The sequence below is a fragment of the Lepisosteus oculatus genome, chromosome 1 (assembly GCF_040954835.1).
Source record: "Lepisosteus oculatus isolate fLepOcu1 chromosome 1, fLepOcu1.hap2, whole genome shotgun sequence".
NCBI classification, from domain to species: domain Eukaryota; kingdom Metazoa; phylum Chordata; class Actinopteri; order Semionotiformes; family Lepisosteidae; genus Lepisosteus; species Lepisosteus oculatus.
This window is the reverse complement of record NC_090696.1, coordinates 65,972,861-65,987,551: the sequence shown is the minus strand read 5'-3', so window position 1 is coordinate 65,987,551 and position 14,691 is coordinate 65,972,861. Positions and strand designations below refer to the sequence as shown.

Here is a 14,691-nt window from a genome sequence, read left to right as displayed (position 1 = left end):
GCTTCCTTGAATATATGTAAGAACAGCCAGTAAATGTACAATTATTTTATTTCACGCAGTCTTAAAACACAAATCAAGGTGAGAACTTTAAACATCTCGTATTAATACAGAACATTATGTTTAGGTCATATATTAGAGATACAAATTGATCAACTTTAGTAAAATAGAATGTGATATAGAGAAGAGTAATTGCTCAAAAAATGTTAATTATTTTATAACATCAATCTTCAGATGATTGTCCATTTTGCTTACTTAGTTGGAAAGTTTTATTAATCCTTTTACCTTTAGTTCCAATTATTATTATTCCTTTCATTTATACCTAATCACTTCCAGGAAACAGAAACCACACTCATTATTTGACACTGTGTAATTCCACGTGAAAGAACATCTTTAAACTGAGAACAGGAGACACAAAGGATTATGGGAGTCTGGAACAGCTACCCATCCTTATTGTTGAAGCCAATACCCTGGCTTCCTTCAAGAAACTGTTGGATGAGATGCCTGAATCAATTAACTACCTAACAGGCTCAATGGCTTTCTCTTGTGTATGACCTTTTGGTATGTTCTAGACTTTAAACCATGGGCACTTTAGTTAAAAGGATATCATTGACCTTGGAAGTTCCAACTATGGAAACTTTGTTGGCTTCCTCCTCATCTTAAGCCAGCAGGCTGACCGCTACAGAACTGTGTGTCAAAGCACATGAAGGCAGAAAAGGGACTGCAGAGAAAACTTCATTTATCGCTTTAAGAAAGAGCATAAAGCAAATACTAGCTCAAGCACAGGCTTTATTGGGCCTAAGGACAGAGCACCTGGAGACGGAGCAAAAACAAATCAAAACACTGTTCTTCCCTATTCAACATCTGCCCACTACACAGACTTAAAGGCAGCCCAGGATTGAAGATATTCTATAAAATCAATTTTTTATCATAAACTGCCAGGTTAGCAATAAACACAACATCACTACAACATTTTTTTTTTACCATTTAGTTTAAATTAGTTTAATTTAACTGGAAAAATATCTTACTGTACAGTAGAGGGCTATCTACTCTGAAATGTAAAGAAAGGATATTGTGTTGAAGGAACTTTGAAATGTGCAAACTCTTTCTGAACAGACATACAACAAAACGTGTCACTCTGTGAATGAATCACCTACAGGCAATTTTAGATTGCTGAAAATCAAACGGAAACAAAAATAAAACCGTGTGTGGGGTAAAGTTGTAGTGCTTTTCTTCACCAATCTCTTACGGGTTGTCAGATTACCCTCATTTATGCAATCTCTCTGACAGCACCACCCCAATAATCAAATATAGCCTTCAAGCACCAACCAGTGTGCACAAAGTCTGATGACTCTGCAAAGCAGCCTTCAGAGACAGTTTACAACTGCTGTGATACATCTAAACGCAGTTTCCAGGGGGAGCTGGGCTTTGAAAATAAACAAGGACAGACTGTGAACCACCAACCACCCAATTTATTTTTCTACATTTATGCATTAAATGGACTTTCTTAATTATGATCATTAGAAAACTAGAACTGTATTGATAATGATCATATCACTTATAGTGTGATTGTAATCTCAGTAACCACTGCTATGCACCTAGATACTGTACAGTACATTTAAATTTTAACTGTACTGTCAGTTTTACGGCTGAGGTTGGATACTTTACACTCAGACCTACCCAGGTACATAGCAGAGGTGCTGGCAATGACTCCCAAGGAAAGTTAGCAACAGCAGCCTTGATGTGCTTATTTCTTATCTTTCAAAGTGGAACGGATGGTAGTTTTCCCCGTGTGGTTCATTACCATTATCATTGCTATAGTTCATCAGCATGCCACAAAAGACAGTCAAGAGCTTCTCACTGGCAGGGTCTGTACTGTGGGACAGTGACCTAATGTGGCCAGCAACTATCTGTGCTCCACCCGCCTCGTCAACTGCACTCCTGCCCTCCTCTGGAAAACAAAGAGTTAAAGTAAAAAGAAAAACACCAGCAAACCATAAGAACAGAAACAAATCATAACATCAATGAAAAATAATAAGACAACATTAACTGCACAAATTAACGATACACAAACAGAACAATGTAATAACAGCAACGGTATATTCACAGGATTACAAAACATCTCTCCAATTATAACCTAATCATTGGACATTGAAGTCCTAAGTTAAGCTAAAAAAGGTCCTGTCGCCACATGGAGGAGTTTAGAAGCAGGGAGACCAATACTTATTTGTAATTTTTCCTGCCATGTCGTCTTCTTTTTATTTACTTGTGCAACTGTGTTGATTGTGTATTTAAAGCTCCTGATGTGCTGGACAGAAACAAGGGCAATTTAGTCAAGAGCCATACTGAAAAACCTTCTAAAGGAGCGCAAGATGTAGGCATTTGAAGGCAGCTGCATTTCCCTGAAAGTATCAGTGAATTTGATCTGCTTTAAACTGTTTCGAATCAGGAGCTTATCTATTCCAGTCCCTGCAGGACAAATCAGTGGGGACATTTTTCTTAAATTATGTGAGAGAGTGAAACAAGGGGACAATGGAATCTACAAGAGGAAATTCTATTTGGTTTGCTTCCATACATCACCTCCTTACTTAAAAAACCCATTTATTGCAGCACTTGATATTCTTTCAAATCTCCCTTCTTGTCCCTTGAGCTCAAGAAGCTGTTTCAAAACCTACTTTTTGCTGGAAAACTTTGTTACTGTGGCACAGGTTCTATATGGAAAGAGCTGCAAAGAATCAGACAAAACACATACACACACGATACAAAACAAGGACTGAAATCAGAGGACACTGGCACGTCAGATTGCATCACACTACATACCCTGAATTCTTCCTAGCTAATGCTATGACATTTGATATAGAATGGGATAAACAAATTCTAATGGGATTTAAATGCCATTCTAATTTAAAAATACTGCAGTACTGTACTTACAGTATTATTAATTTTAAAACTTCTTTGATTTGTACAAATATCTGTTTTAGTAACATCATTCTGACTTTCTGGTACAAAGGATCAAGTAAGTTAATACCACATGAAGACAAATACATGAAAATGAAAATTAAGAAGAGAAAAATGTTCAGCCTTCTTTTTAATTAAAAAAAAGTTATTATTTTAATATTTGGGGGTTCTGTGACAACAATAATAATCTCAGTAGCATTAAGTGAGGTCTTAGCCTTTTAAATATTAAATAATGTCAGGTATATCATTTATACAGTGGTGACTTTCATGTCAACATCATTTGTCATAAAATATTTCTGCATTCTTTTTTAAAAAAAGAACAAATTATGGACTGAAATGGTTGGCATAAAATTGAAGCTGAAGCTGGGTTGTGTGAAATTTTATGATGTAAAAAAAAAATCAGTAAAATCAACACAATGTCTTAAGATTTAACACTAGTAGGATGAATATACTGACTGGTGCACCAAGCTTGCATCAGGAGAGCATTTGACTAGTTACAATATCATCATCCCCACATATATTTAGTGATAATGAAGTTCACAGAAGTAGTGATAGATGGCTGAATGCAATATTGGTCTGAGAGTAGATGTCTATGTGTAAAAAGAGTTTATGCTAGCATGAAGTCCCAATTAACTAAGGAACTATTTTCAGCTGATAGCTTTGCCTAAACCTGCCCACAGGGACAGTATAGTTGTTTGAGTTTCAGATATGAAAATTATACTAAGAATAAAACTGCAGGTCAATTGAGACACTTCAATCTATGTTATACTCTATATCTATACATTAGAATACTGTATATGTTATAGTATGAGGCTTAGCAGACAGCAATAATAGTAAATGAACATTAAATTCACTGTGTCACTTTAGCAGTTTACCGGGGTAATACAGATGCCATGAAACAGTTTATCTTTTGTTTTCTGTGCCTTGGCTTCTCTCAGGTAGATCTGCTAGGCCTACTGGCATGTAGTTGCAAAAGCTGTGTTCATATGCGAAAGAGAAAGTATTTGTGGTCAACGTTAGTCAAGAAAATATTTTAAAAACTCATTGTCTTTTTTTTTTAAATTGTAGCTTCATTACTGGAAGAAGTAGTCATAAGCTATCATGTCAATACACCACAAGAACAATTTAACATCATTGAGGCTACCAATAAGAAGAAGCCATTCAGCCCAATGTGCTGATCGTGGCTCTATCTCCCTTGCAGTACTGATAAGCCACCGAAACCAACCCCAAAGAGGCCAGCTGAACACTGGGGTGGGGTAAAAAACTGAGGCACCCCGCACAAAGCCACCCCAAAACGGGAGAACATATGAACTCCACACAGGCCGACACCAGACGTTGGAACCCAATTTGGGAATCTGGAAGTTGAAAGGCAGCAGTGGTTTGTTACCATGCGCTGCTCTCCACATCACCCACAACACAGGGATGCTGGGACAGTGAATTATATGCCCACTGGTTTTGAAAGCTGATTTCTGGAAAATGGCCGGAGCTCCTGTAAAGCCTAAAGATCCACTGTATAAACTGTAGCGCCAGTGCGACATCTCCTCATTACCAATTAAAGAAGCGGGAGGAAAGGCAGAACCGGAGGGGAGGCACAACGGAATGAATCAGTGAGACAAGCTGTTTACCTTGCCTCGTCTCATGACAAAGTGGCAGGGAAGGAAATCATTATCTTCCCTGCCAGCCAGAGAAACAAGGGGATGACGCCGTGAAACGGCTCACAGTTTCTATTTCTGAAGTTTTCACGTTCACGTTCAATCCTGGAGGAGGAACTAAGTGCTATGACATTTAAAATATTTCTCTGTACTTTAAGGCAGCTGTGAAATCACTTATATTATCTCGCCATAAAGTGCATGCAATCAGCGTCTCGGGGAAAAGATGAGAGACCATCATTTGTAATCCACTATGTGCAGATCCACCGTTTTTTTTTTTGTTTTTTTTTAGCTGGTACGCTTCACAGGCTCCCTGAGGCTTACATGTTGGAATATTTCCATGACTCCAATTCCTTGTTCAGCTGCAGACTCGAGCCCAGAATGGTGCCTTTTCAGCTGTAAGCCTGTAAAATCCGGTTCCAAGTGAAGTAAATGGTGAACAAGTCACAAAGTCAATTCTTTTCATATAGCACATAACCAAAGCCAAATATTTGGGAAATTAGGTCAGAAGGAAGAAGTCCATAAGGCTATATGGCTTGATTTGAAAGCAATGATAAAAAAAATAGCTTTCAAAGGACCAGTGTCAAAGCATCAATGTACAAACCAAAGTCGAAGATTATACAGATCTAAACCAAGTGGTTAAGGAACTCTAATCTAAGGTCATGAAAAACATGCAGCTCTATTTTCAAGGATAATAATAGTTGAATCTGGATGCTTGAAACTCATCCCCCCCAAGAAATTGTACAATGGAGAAGAATTTGAAAAGCTGCTTCCATGTATGTATATATGCTTCAGACACCGGGAACTGACTTGTCTACTTCTGTAGCCATGCGTGACCAGTGTATACAACCTGTTTAATCGAGACATTTATCTAATGAAAGAGGCTACAGTTAAAAAAAAAAAAATAGAACAATATGCTTTAAAATGCATTTTCTTTGGGCTGTCGGAGGTCCTAAACTAGCCTATTGTGACTGACTTGCCTAGCTAAAACCTATTCTGTAAAGAAAGGGGAAAGCAAAACCATTACTGTATGTCCTTGAACCACCAGATCTGTTAATCCACAGAAGCAGTGCAGAGCCCTGATATGTCTGTATCCTGTGGTCTGTGAAGGACAACATAGAAACATCTATGAATTGTCTCATTTTAAAAAAAGATGGGTGAACAGTAGAAGCTTAGAGCTGAAGGTGAGGGTCAAATTTAAAAAGTACAAAAGTGAATTCCTCTCAGAAGCAGTACCCCTGTTAGTTTAAACAGAGTGGGAGGATGTTTGTGTAGGTGTCTTGATTGGGTTTGTAAAGATACACAAACATGTTTTTCTTTACTTCTCGCATCATTATGAGAGAGATGAACGGTCTGACCCATAATAGCACTGAGAAAATGCTTTTCTTTTAGTCAAAATAGTTTATAAAATCATTTTCTTATTGCAATAGAGAATTATTTCCCAAGCAGCCTTGATAGGAAAGTGGCTCTAAGAGATCATCCATAAGGCACAAAATTGTCCCAAACTTCAACAGAGACAGGTTTGAGACAGATAAATGGATATATTGTAACAGGAAGGATTATTACACTCTGAATTAAGTGTTAGGAAAGATGTGTAGAAATTTATTTCTGTGGTCTTAAATGTACAATAACCCTGGCAGAGTAAAACTGCTGATTTAAGTTTTAGGAATGAATCAGAGAAGGGTCATCTGCACAAGCTGCAGGTCCAGACTCTTAAACGAACCAGGACATCCTAAATAATATCATCATAAATAAATTGGTGGCATCTGTGACTCTTACAGTTACTGTATATCAGCAAATATAAAAATCAGCACAGCTTAGTCTCCTATTTCAAGACAGACCCATCTGGAGGTCACCTGTCAAATCATCCAGTGAGGTATCTTTGGGATGGGGAAGAACTGAAAATTCTTGGTGGGAGAAAAAAACGTGTTTACGATAATTAAAAAAGTCTGAACAATTCATTCTCAGGTGATCTCTCTTAATCCGAGCCTGCCAACCTGACAAGCTACTCGACCATGTGACACTGGCCACATTTATCCCAGTTTTTGGAAAGTGAACTTAAGTTCAAGACACCGGGCTGAGAGCGAGTCCATACATTAACAGGGTTCTGCTCACAACCTCCTCTGCAAAAAGAGAAATTGGGACCCACGAGACGACTGTAATTATGGCCCGATCAACAATGGAAGTACTGGTGAACTTTTGTTGACAAGCATGAATAACGTTATTTTCGGCAGCACCTCGGTAACAATGAGGGCTAGTGAACCGAAATTTTTCCCAGCCTTTGTCCCTTATGACCGAACCTCGCACAGAATGTTGGAAAGCTACACGAGACATTGCAAGTGGAATCATTCCCTGCCTCTTTTGTTGATGGTACTGTCATTGGCACTGAGACAGAGGAAGAAGATTGGGCAGGGCTGCAACAAACCAGCTTAGCTCTGTCTCCAGTTGGGACCTTCAAACTCTCCATAAAACAACCTGACCAGAGAGTTATTAGATGAGTATAAGCTCAATACTTCTTCACTTATTGTACTTTAATGGAAAATCCCAATGCTCTCTGATGTACTGACTGCAGTTTAAACTGTGGAGGGGAGGGATGGTCTGTTTGTCATCACTGTGAAGTGCATTGTCCTTTTCCTTTCATTATTTTTGTGAGATAACCCTTCATAAACATACTGTGAAAAAAGGAAATCTCAAGAACTAACCTACTGTATTATTCCAACACAGGGTAGATACATTTTAATTTGCAACAGTGACTTAACATTTGCCTGTCTTTGTAAATATTAATGTTGCTTAATAATAGGAGATCGATTTAAATTATCAGGGTTGGCAATAACAAGTGTTATAGTCAATATATTTTAATTTAGGTTATATTAATATCTTTGTAATCCCTGAGTGAATGTTCGGTCATTTATCAAAGCTGATCGATTCACAAATATTACTCTGGTTGGTATGCTATGCAAGTTTTGTTGTTAATAAAATGGTATATTGCATACAGTACTTTGAATTTTTGTTAATATTGCCTTTTATTTTGTCCTTGCAGCAATAAAAACAATCTTGAAACATATTTCACCAATATCTAATAGTTCCAGTAAAATCAAAACAACACTTCAGTACTACTGTCTCTCATGATTAACTTTTCACAGGACCACTTGACCTCAACCGCTAACTCTCCTGACTCCAGTCCTTGAATGAGTTTACCTTATCGATTTGCAGAAGCCTGTTGAACAGTATGAACTCCAAAGGCAGCTGGAGGAGTCCATGATAATGAGACATCAGTTTTCTTCTGAGCCATGACCTTCTTAGTCAGATCCCACAAGGGAATCTTAGCATTCTTTGCTCTGCTACACTTATAGGGTTCGAGACATAAGTGATGAGTAAAGTTGGTTTTAAAGAGGCGATACTCATTCAGACATACTTAGTAAGTCAAGAAAAGTCAATGAGACAAAAAAAAATAAGAGCTGTAATCTGCACAGCCACCATCATCATCTGCATGCACCTACCGAGAATGCTGACGGGTGAACATTCCAGAATTCAGACACGCTCACTGCAGTGGGGCCAGGACAGCTGAGAGCTGTCTTTCAGCTGGTGTCTCCCCTCTAGGTATTCACAGTCAAGCTCGGTCATCACACTCTCACATTTCACACAGCTAGGTTACCTTTCACTGTACTGAGTAACATCAAATTACATTACATCAAAAGCATCCTGGATTTGTTTTCTGACCTGTCTCGTATGAAGGAACATTGAAACAATTAAGGTTTCTACTGTATGTAAGGCTTGGTATCTGTTGTCATCAGACTTTAAAAATTAAAAATAAATGTTGCTGCAGCTTTAAGCGAATTGTCGCCAGTGTTTGACCCAAGCAGCTTAAAGTCAGATTCCTCTTGCTAGACTAGATTTCCTTCAGATCCACCAGTGACCCTCCAGTCAGACTGTACCCAGACTGTATATGACCAGTCCAGTGCGTTGACCCTTTACTTCTTCAGGAATTCCAGTGCTGGCCTAGTTGTGAAATTGGAAATGCAGGTCATGCTGAACAATCAGCAAGCAAGCAGTAATTCCTATTGCTCTGGAACACTGGTTTCCTTTAAGTGTGCCAGCTGTTTGTTTTTTACACTTGGTCTCCCATTTTGTTTCCATATAAACTGTGGTTTAATTTAAAAAAATGCATTGGTAATGAACTTTTGATTTCTCAGACCATTTGAACCATTTGAAAAAAAAAGTCACCAGGTTTCCAAAACGGCTGCCCAGAGTGTATGCCACACTCCATTATTCTCCGTCAAAATGTAGTTTGTTTTCCATGTCAGATGTGAATCCTCTATAATTAGCAAAATTATTGCTTCCACACACTTACTTTTCCAAGAAACATTTTACAGTACAGTTATCTTCCTGTGGAACTTAGTGTACAAAACATATGACGACATTTCTAGATGACCACACACACACACTTTTGTAAAGTCTCCACGCAATTACTGTAGTTTTACTCCGGTCTCAAGAAGGCCCGTGTCTTTTGAGCTCCTGCTTAGTCAGGCTTCACCATCGACTTCTCTTCAACGCCGATTGTTCAGAATGTGCTATCTAATTCTGTGAGATCCTTGCTCATTGGTCTAAGGTTCTACTGTATGTAGACCTTCCAAAGCAAATTGCTATTCTCCTTTTACCGGCAGCTCACTTGCACTGCTTCTAGAAACAAAACATTTCAGCTGTGTAATTTTTGTCACAGAATTTTCTTTGAAATTAGCCTTAACCCAGTCTCTTATTTCAACTAGATAACTACAGTTAATCACTAAAAAAACAAAACTTTCCTTTTCTATAGGCTTAATTTGTAGCAGTAAACCTTACGACTTGGTGCCTTATTTTGCTTATTAACAATATCAAGTGCTTGCAATATAAATGTCTTTTAATAACTTGTTCTACACTATTTTACTGGCATGCTGCGGCATGGTTTTTAAATTATGATGACCATTCTTGACACAGAAAGCAAATAATTTGGAACTGACTGCATGGGATTAAAAAAAATAAAATATCCAAGATGTGAAAAACGTATTTAAATAAGGACAATTATGCACAAGCATTTCTAAAATGATTAATGAGGGACTGATCTATGCGCAGGCCAATGCACACACAATTAAATACTGTTCAGGAGTGCAAGCTACAAAATTTAATGCTCCCTTAACAAACGGCAGTGCCATTGCCAGAAACCATTCCACACCATTCATCTGCAGCAGTGACTTGTTTATAGCGATTCAATCAAAGTAATACAAAAAATGACATTCTCGACATACAGGTGGCTCGTGGCAGCAGCGCTCGTCCATTCAGAGTGGGAAAACCTGCCGGGAGTGTGAGCAGAGCAATAGGGAGGCGGAGGGGGGCTCGGGGTTACTCACGGCTGTCATAGCAGATGTTTCCCAGGGCTCGGCCTGTTTGCAGGAGCACCTCCTGGTCTTTACAGTGTAGGAGCTGAACCAGGGGAGGAATCAATCCGGCCTCCACGCAGGGGCTCCGCATGAACTCTGTAAACAACACAGGACTTCGTCATGGCCAGCCCTCCACTCACCCGCAATTCACAGGGTCAACCTCCTTGGCCAATGGGCTTCCCTTCGCAGGCTGCCCACACGATGCCACGGCGCGCCGGCGGACAAATGCCCACAAAGAGGGCTGCCAGCGGGAAAAAAAAAATTAGAGACCGAGGCAACGCCTGCAGAATACAAGGTTGTCGTTTTTCGGTTTAGACAAGGATCTCCCATATCAATAAAACAATACGGACCATTTTGAATGTGAAGCTTGAGGTGACTATTTAGAAAAGAAAAGGCAACAGTACAGTATTCGCCTGCTCTGCAAAGCAGATGTTCCTGCTACACAAATGACATTATAATCTCAAATGAGCTGTGAGAAGCTCACAGAGCCTTTTTAGACTTCCTTGTCACCCACAAAAAGAATTGCTGCTTTTTCTTGTCTAAGAACCCCATTTCTCATGTGCGTTTTCATTGCAAATTTAATTCCAGTACCAGGGCTGTGACTTTGGTAGCAAAAGCTCTTTCAGCATGTTATCATTTTTCTTTGTGATCAAATGTTGGGAGCAATGAGCTTTTCGGACTCCAGAGGCCTTGCACTCTGGACCACTGACAATCATCTGCTTATGTAATACTTCAGTCTGTCTGCAAAAAAAGCACCGTCAGATGTTTTTTTTTTCCCCCATCTATTTTCTGTAGTACTTCTCAACAATCTGGAGTCTCCTGCCCACTGCATATTGATGTATGACAATTTTATACAAACCCTACTTCCCTTAAGATTTATAGCATGGGATTTCAAAATGGGGCATAAAGAGGAGCATTTTATTGTTATGGTAAAATAATGCTGACTAGAGCAAACAGCATGTTTACTGTTTAGGAAACATATCTTGATCATCATGTTCTGTTCCTTTATTTACACTTAAAAGCCTTTTCGTGGTGAATGTGTCACTTAGAGAACTTGCAGTGTTACAGGTAATGAAGAAGCAGTCCACAAAGAACTGTAATTTTCCACAAGATCCAGCAGCGTTGTGCCAAATCGAAAATGTCCATTGGCTAGCGCTGTGAGAAGGGAAAGAATGGATTATGTCCGGCAATAAACGAGCAGTGCCTTAAGAAGGACAATCATTTTCACTCAGCCCCGATTAATCCAGCCTGTGCTTCGGGAGGAGCAACTGGGAAAAAAAAATAATCTGGGACATCCTCACTTTGTGGATTTTACCCTTGTCTAAATAATGCAAAAAAAAACACTTTTTGTAAGGATTTTTATTTTGTAATCTATCACGTGGATGTGTTTTAAGTAGTGTATACTCTCTGTACTGTGTTACTCTAAAGTGCTTTGATATTCGCATATCAAATGTATATCAAATATTGGTATGGTATATCTGGTATTACTGTGACTGTATTCACAATAAAGTTTCTTATGGCTTGCAATGCATGCATTCAAATTGGTCTAAGCCATGAACTTTAGGCCAAGATACAACTAAAGAGATAAATGCCTAATTTCTGCTCCTTTGCCAAGTTCCAACAGCAAGCAGATAGCAATCAAGTTGCAGATGTCTTTTGCAGGCTATTAAGAATGATCAATTATCATCCTGGAATTATTTTTTTCCATCAATTCATCGCATGTTACTTCCAAACCTTTTTTTATTTAGAAAAATCATGTCTTCTTGAACACAAAACCCTTTTTGGTATGGAAAACAATACCAAGGACACAGCTCTGCAGTGTACTGTTCAACAAGGTGTGATATTAACCACAAGCAACTGAGATGGAAGAAATGCATGTTAAATTCAGCACATTTGACAAATGTTTCAGATTGCAGATTAAAAACTGAAATTTTACTTGTTTTGCTATATAGTACAATGCATAACTGGACAGGCAGTAGCTTTCCTTAAGCCAGTTTTATACAACTGTATTGCTGCCTAGTTAGTGTCTGTTCCAGAGAGCTCTTGCTGCTACCTTTGCACAGGGAATAGTACAGTCAATAAAGGATTTTTCAGCTCATCAGGCACCCCCAATTCATTTAAGCTTTCACTGCTGATGTGAAAAATCCAGTGTAAATCAATTTCCCTGCCTCAATGTAAAACTGCAGGCATTTCAAATTTACTTCAAGTGCACGATTTACAACCCTGGCCTCCCCCATCTTAAGGCTGATTTAGCAAAATCTACTATCTTCGCTTTCAAAACCCAGTTAAATCTTTAATCACTTTGTCATCTACCGATATGTTTAGTTTGGTTTAATCTGCAATATTCACAATATACAATTAGGACTCTATAAAAAATGCAGAACATGCAGAGAATTTAAAGTCACTGCAATTCTGCAATATTTAATATGCAGTATTAAAAAATCAAAGCATGGTAGTAATTCTCAATTCTCATCAAAGATCTTCTATCAATGATAGCTATTTTCATTAAATATCATTTGATATCAAATATCAAATATTATATCACTGCAGTCTAACACAAAAGATGGGTGGTTCTCTTTGTTGAGACCGCTACTAAAATGCAGAGGAAGGAGACAATCACAGCCACAGTTTCATTTTGATGAAGTTTGAGTTCAGCTTTGAGTCATGAACTGACAAAGACAAAGAAGACGGAGCTGGAATATTTTATGTTCCAAACAACATAATTACACATGATCTGGTTTGAAGGTACGATACTAACTCTTTATTAACGCAGGTCCTTTATTCATGATAAAAAAAATAAAAACAGGTATCCCTGCGTTTACCAAAAGATAAAGACTGAGACTGTGTACATGAAAGATTAAGCCCTCTTTCCAAAAGACTAAAAGCAAACAAGCCGGATGTCACAAATGCATTATTACTGCCTTCTGTCGAACAGCCTAGTACCATCTGGTGAGAAGCGATATATAAATTGGCTGAAAACAGACCCACAGTCAAAGATAAGTCAGAATGATGCCAAATTACAGGATACATTTGGGTGCTGCATGCTGGTACAGACAAACAACTGCCCATCCCAGTGACAACATGTGCTACCTCTGGCCATGTGTTTCAAAGTTAGCACCGAAGTATGCCACTGCGTATACTTCCCACAATGCCTGTAACTCTGCTTGCATACATGTTAATGTTCAGAAGACAGAGGCAACATGGGCCACCTTCTTAACATTAAGCAATATCAGATTTTAATCTCTGGCTGTGGATTAAGTTACTAGAGGGCATTGCAGGGTTTCACCACTGAATGATAAATTAACAAATGAAGGGAGTAGGATGAGTAGCAATAGACTATGCAACACAATTATAAACAATGAAAGCCAACATAATGTTCAAAGAAAAAAATGAAACAATAAATGGAATAAAAAATATTTACTGACAAGTGGCGGGAGCAAAATTGAAGATGTTCCAGCAGAGAAAGTTCTCGTGGAAAACCTCACCATTTTTGGCAACTTCAGCAATGACGTTAGCTACTTTTGGTGTACTGGAAGACTGTGGAGACAACAGACCCGGGAACATCTTGAGAGTCCCACTTTCGTGGATTTTTTCACTAGCTTCTACATCTGCAAAACACAGAATGAAAGAACAATGAACAGAAACGGACATACTGCAACACTCATAAGTTCAGTCCAATGCTCCTTGACGGGGAGATACATTTGACAGAACAATGCAAACTAGCTGGTAGTTCCAATTTGAATTAAACATTCAAAAATTATGCAAAACCTATTGAATTATATAAAAAAAACTGTTTTTAAAATTCTAAATACAGCTTCCCAAATAGTTTTAAGCAATAAAGGTGTCCAGCCATAAGGAAGTTGTGGCCAGTAGTATAACTGGTTGCAGTCCATACTATCCCATTACCTGACCCTGATTGAAGCAACACAGCACAACTGGCTAAACTAGGACAGTCACAGATAATCTTGGGTTTTCTTAATTCATTACAGGACTTTGATCATTCCAATGCATTATTTACAGAATTGATGCTTAATTGCTTAATTTTCCCAGGTAACGAATGAGATGGCCAGACAAGTGCACGTTGAGAGGCGTGCATACATCTCCTTCATCTCTCTCATGCAAGTATGATGGCATTTATGGGAACTGAAGAGTTTAAGAGCTGAAGGTATTTTACATTTCCTCACACAGACTGGGAAATACCATCAGTGGAACCATCAGAAAGACTGCTTCTTACTCTTTGTGTCTGAGCACCAAAAAGAAGGCTTCATATTCCTGTTTTGTTCAAGTCTTTTCAAACAGTTAAGACAGTGAGGAAAAGGGACAATAAGGAATCAATAAGCAACTGCAATCATAATGCATTATGATCTGAAGCATACTGTTAATTTGAACAGGCAGAATCTAAAAGACAACGTTCGGCAAAGTAGGAATGGTGTACAATACATTGCAAGGACAGGTAAAAAAAAATAATGTTAGAAATTCCAGGAGATGGAGAAGAATATTGCAAAGAAGGCTAAAATAAAAGTTTCAAAGGAAGAGATAAAGGTTTATTCCAAAAACAAGAAACACAACATTTTGGCTGTGAAGTCTTCTTCAGGTGTTCAAGTCTACTCAAACTAAAACAATAGTTTGTTTGGTATTTCATGGGAAATGGGAAACATTCTGTTGTAAGGAAA

The 14,691-nt window shown here is 38.4% G+C and overlaps 1 protein-coding gene across 7 annotated transcripts in view; it reads right to left on the bottom strand.

The window, feature by feature from the left end:
* The window catches only part of rap1gds1 (RAP1, GTP-GDP dissociation stimulator 1), a 71,435-nt gene that overhangs the window by 29,923 nt on the left and 26,821 nt on the right, over window positions 1–14,691 (bottom strand). For 5 of the 7 annotated variants that reach the window (XM_015345818.2, XM_015345819.2, XM_006629905.3 and 2 more), the window contains 3 exons: window positions 13,504–13,626; window positions 9,989–10,114; window positions 1,802–1,948 (listed from right to left, as the gene is read on the bottom strand). In XM_015345818.2, the coding sequence (XP_015201304.1) occupies window positions 1,802–1,948; window positions 9,989–10,114; window positions 13,504–13,626 (396 nt within the window). Of the gene's footprint in view, window positions 1–1,801; window positions 1,949–9,988; window positions 10,115–13,443; window positions 13,627–14,691 lie in introns of those variants that run through there. The other 2 variants (XM_015345823.2, XM_015345822.2) reach the window with 2 other exon arrangements.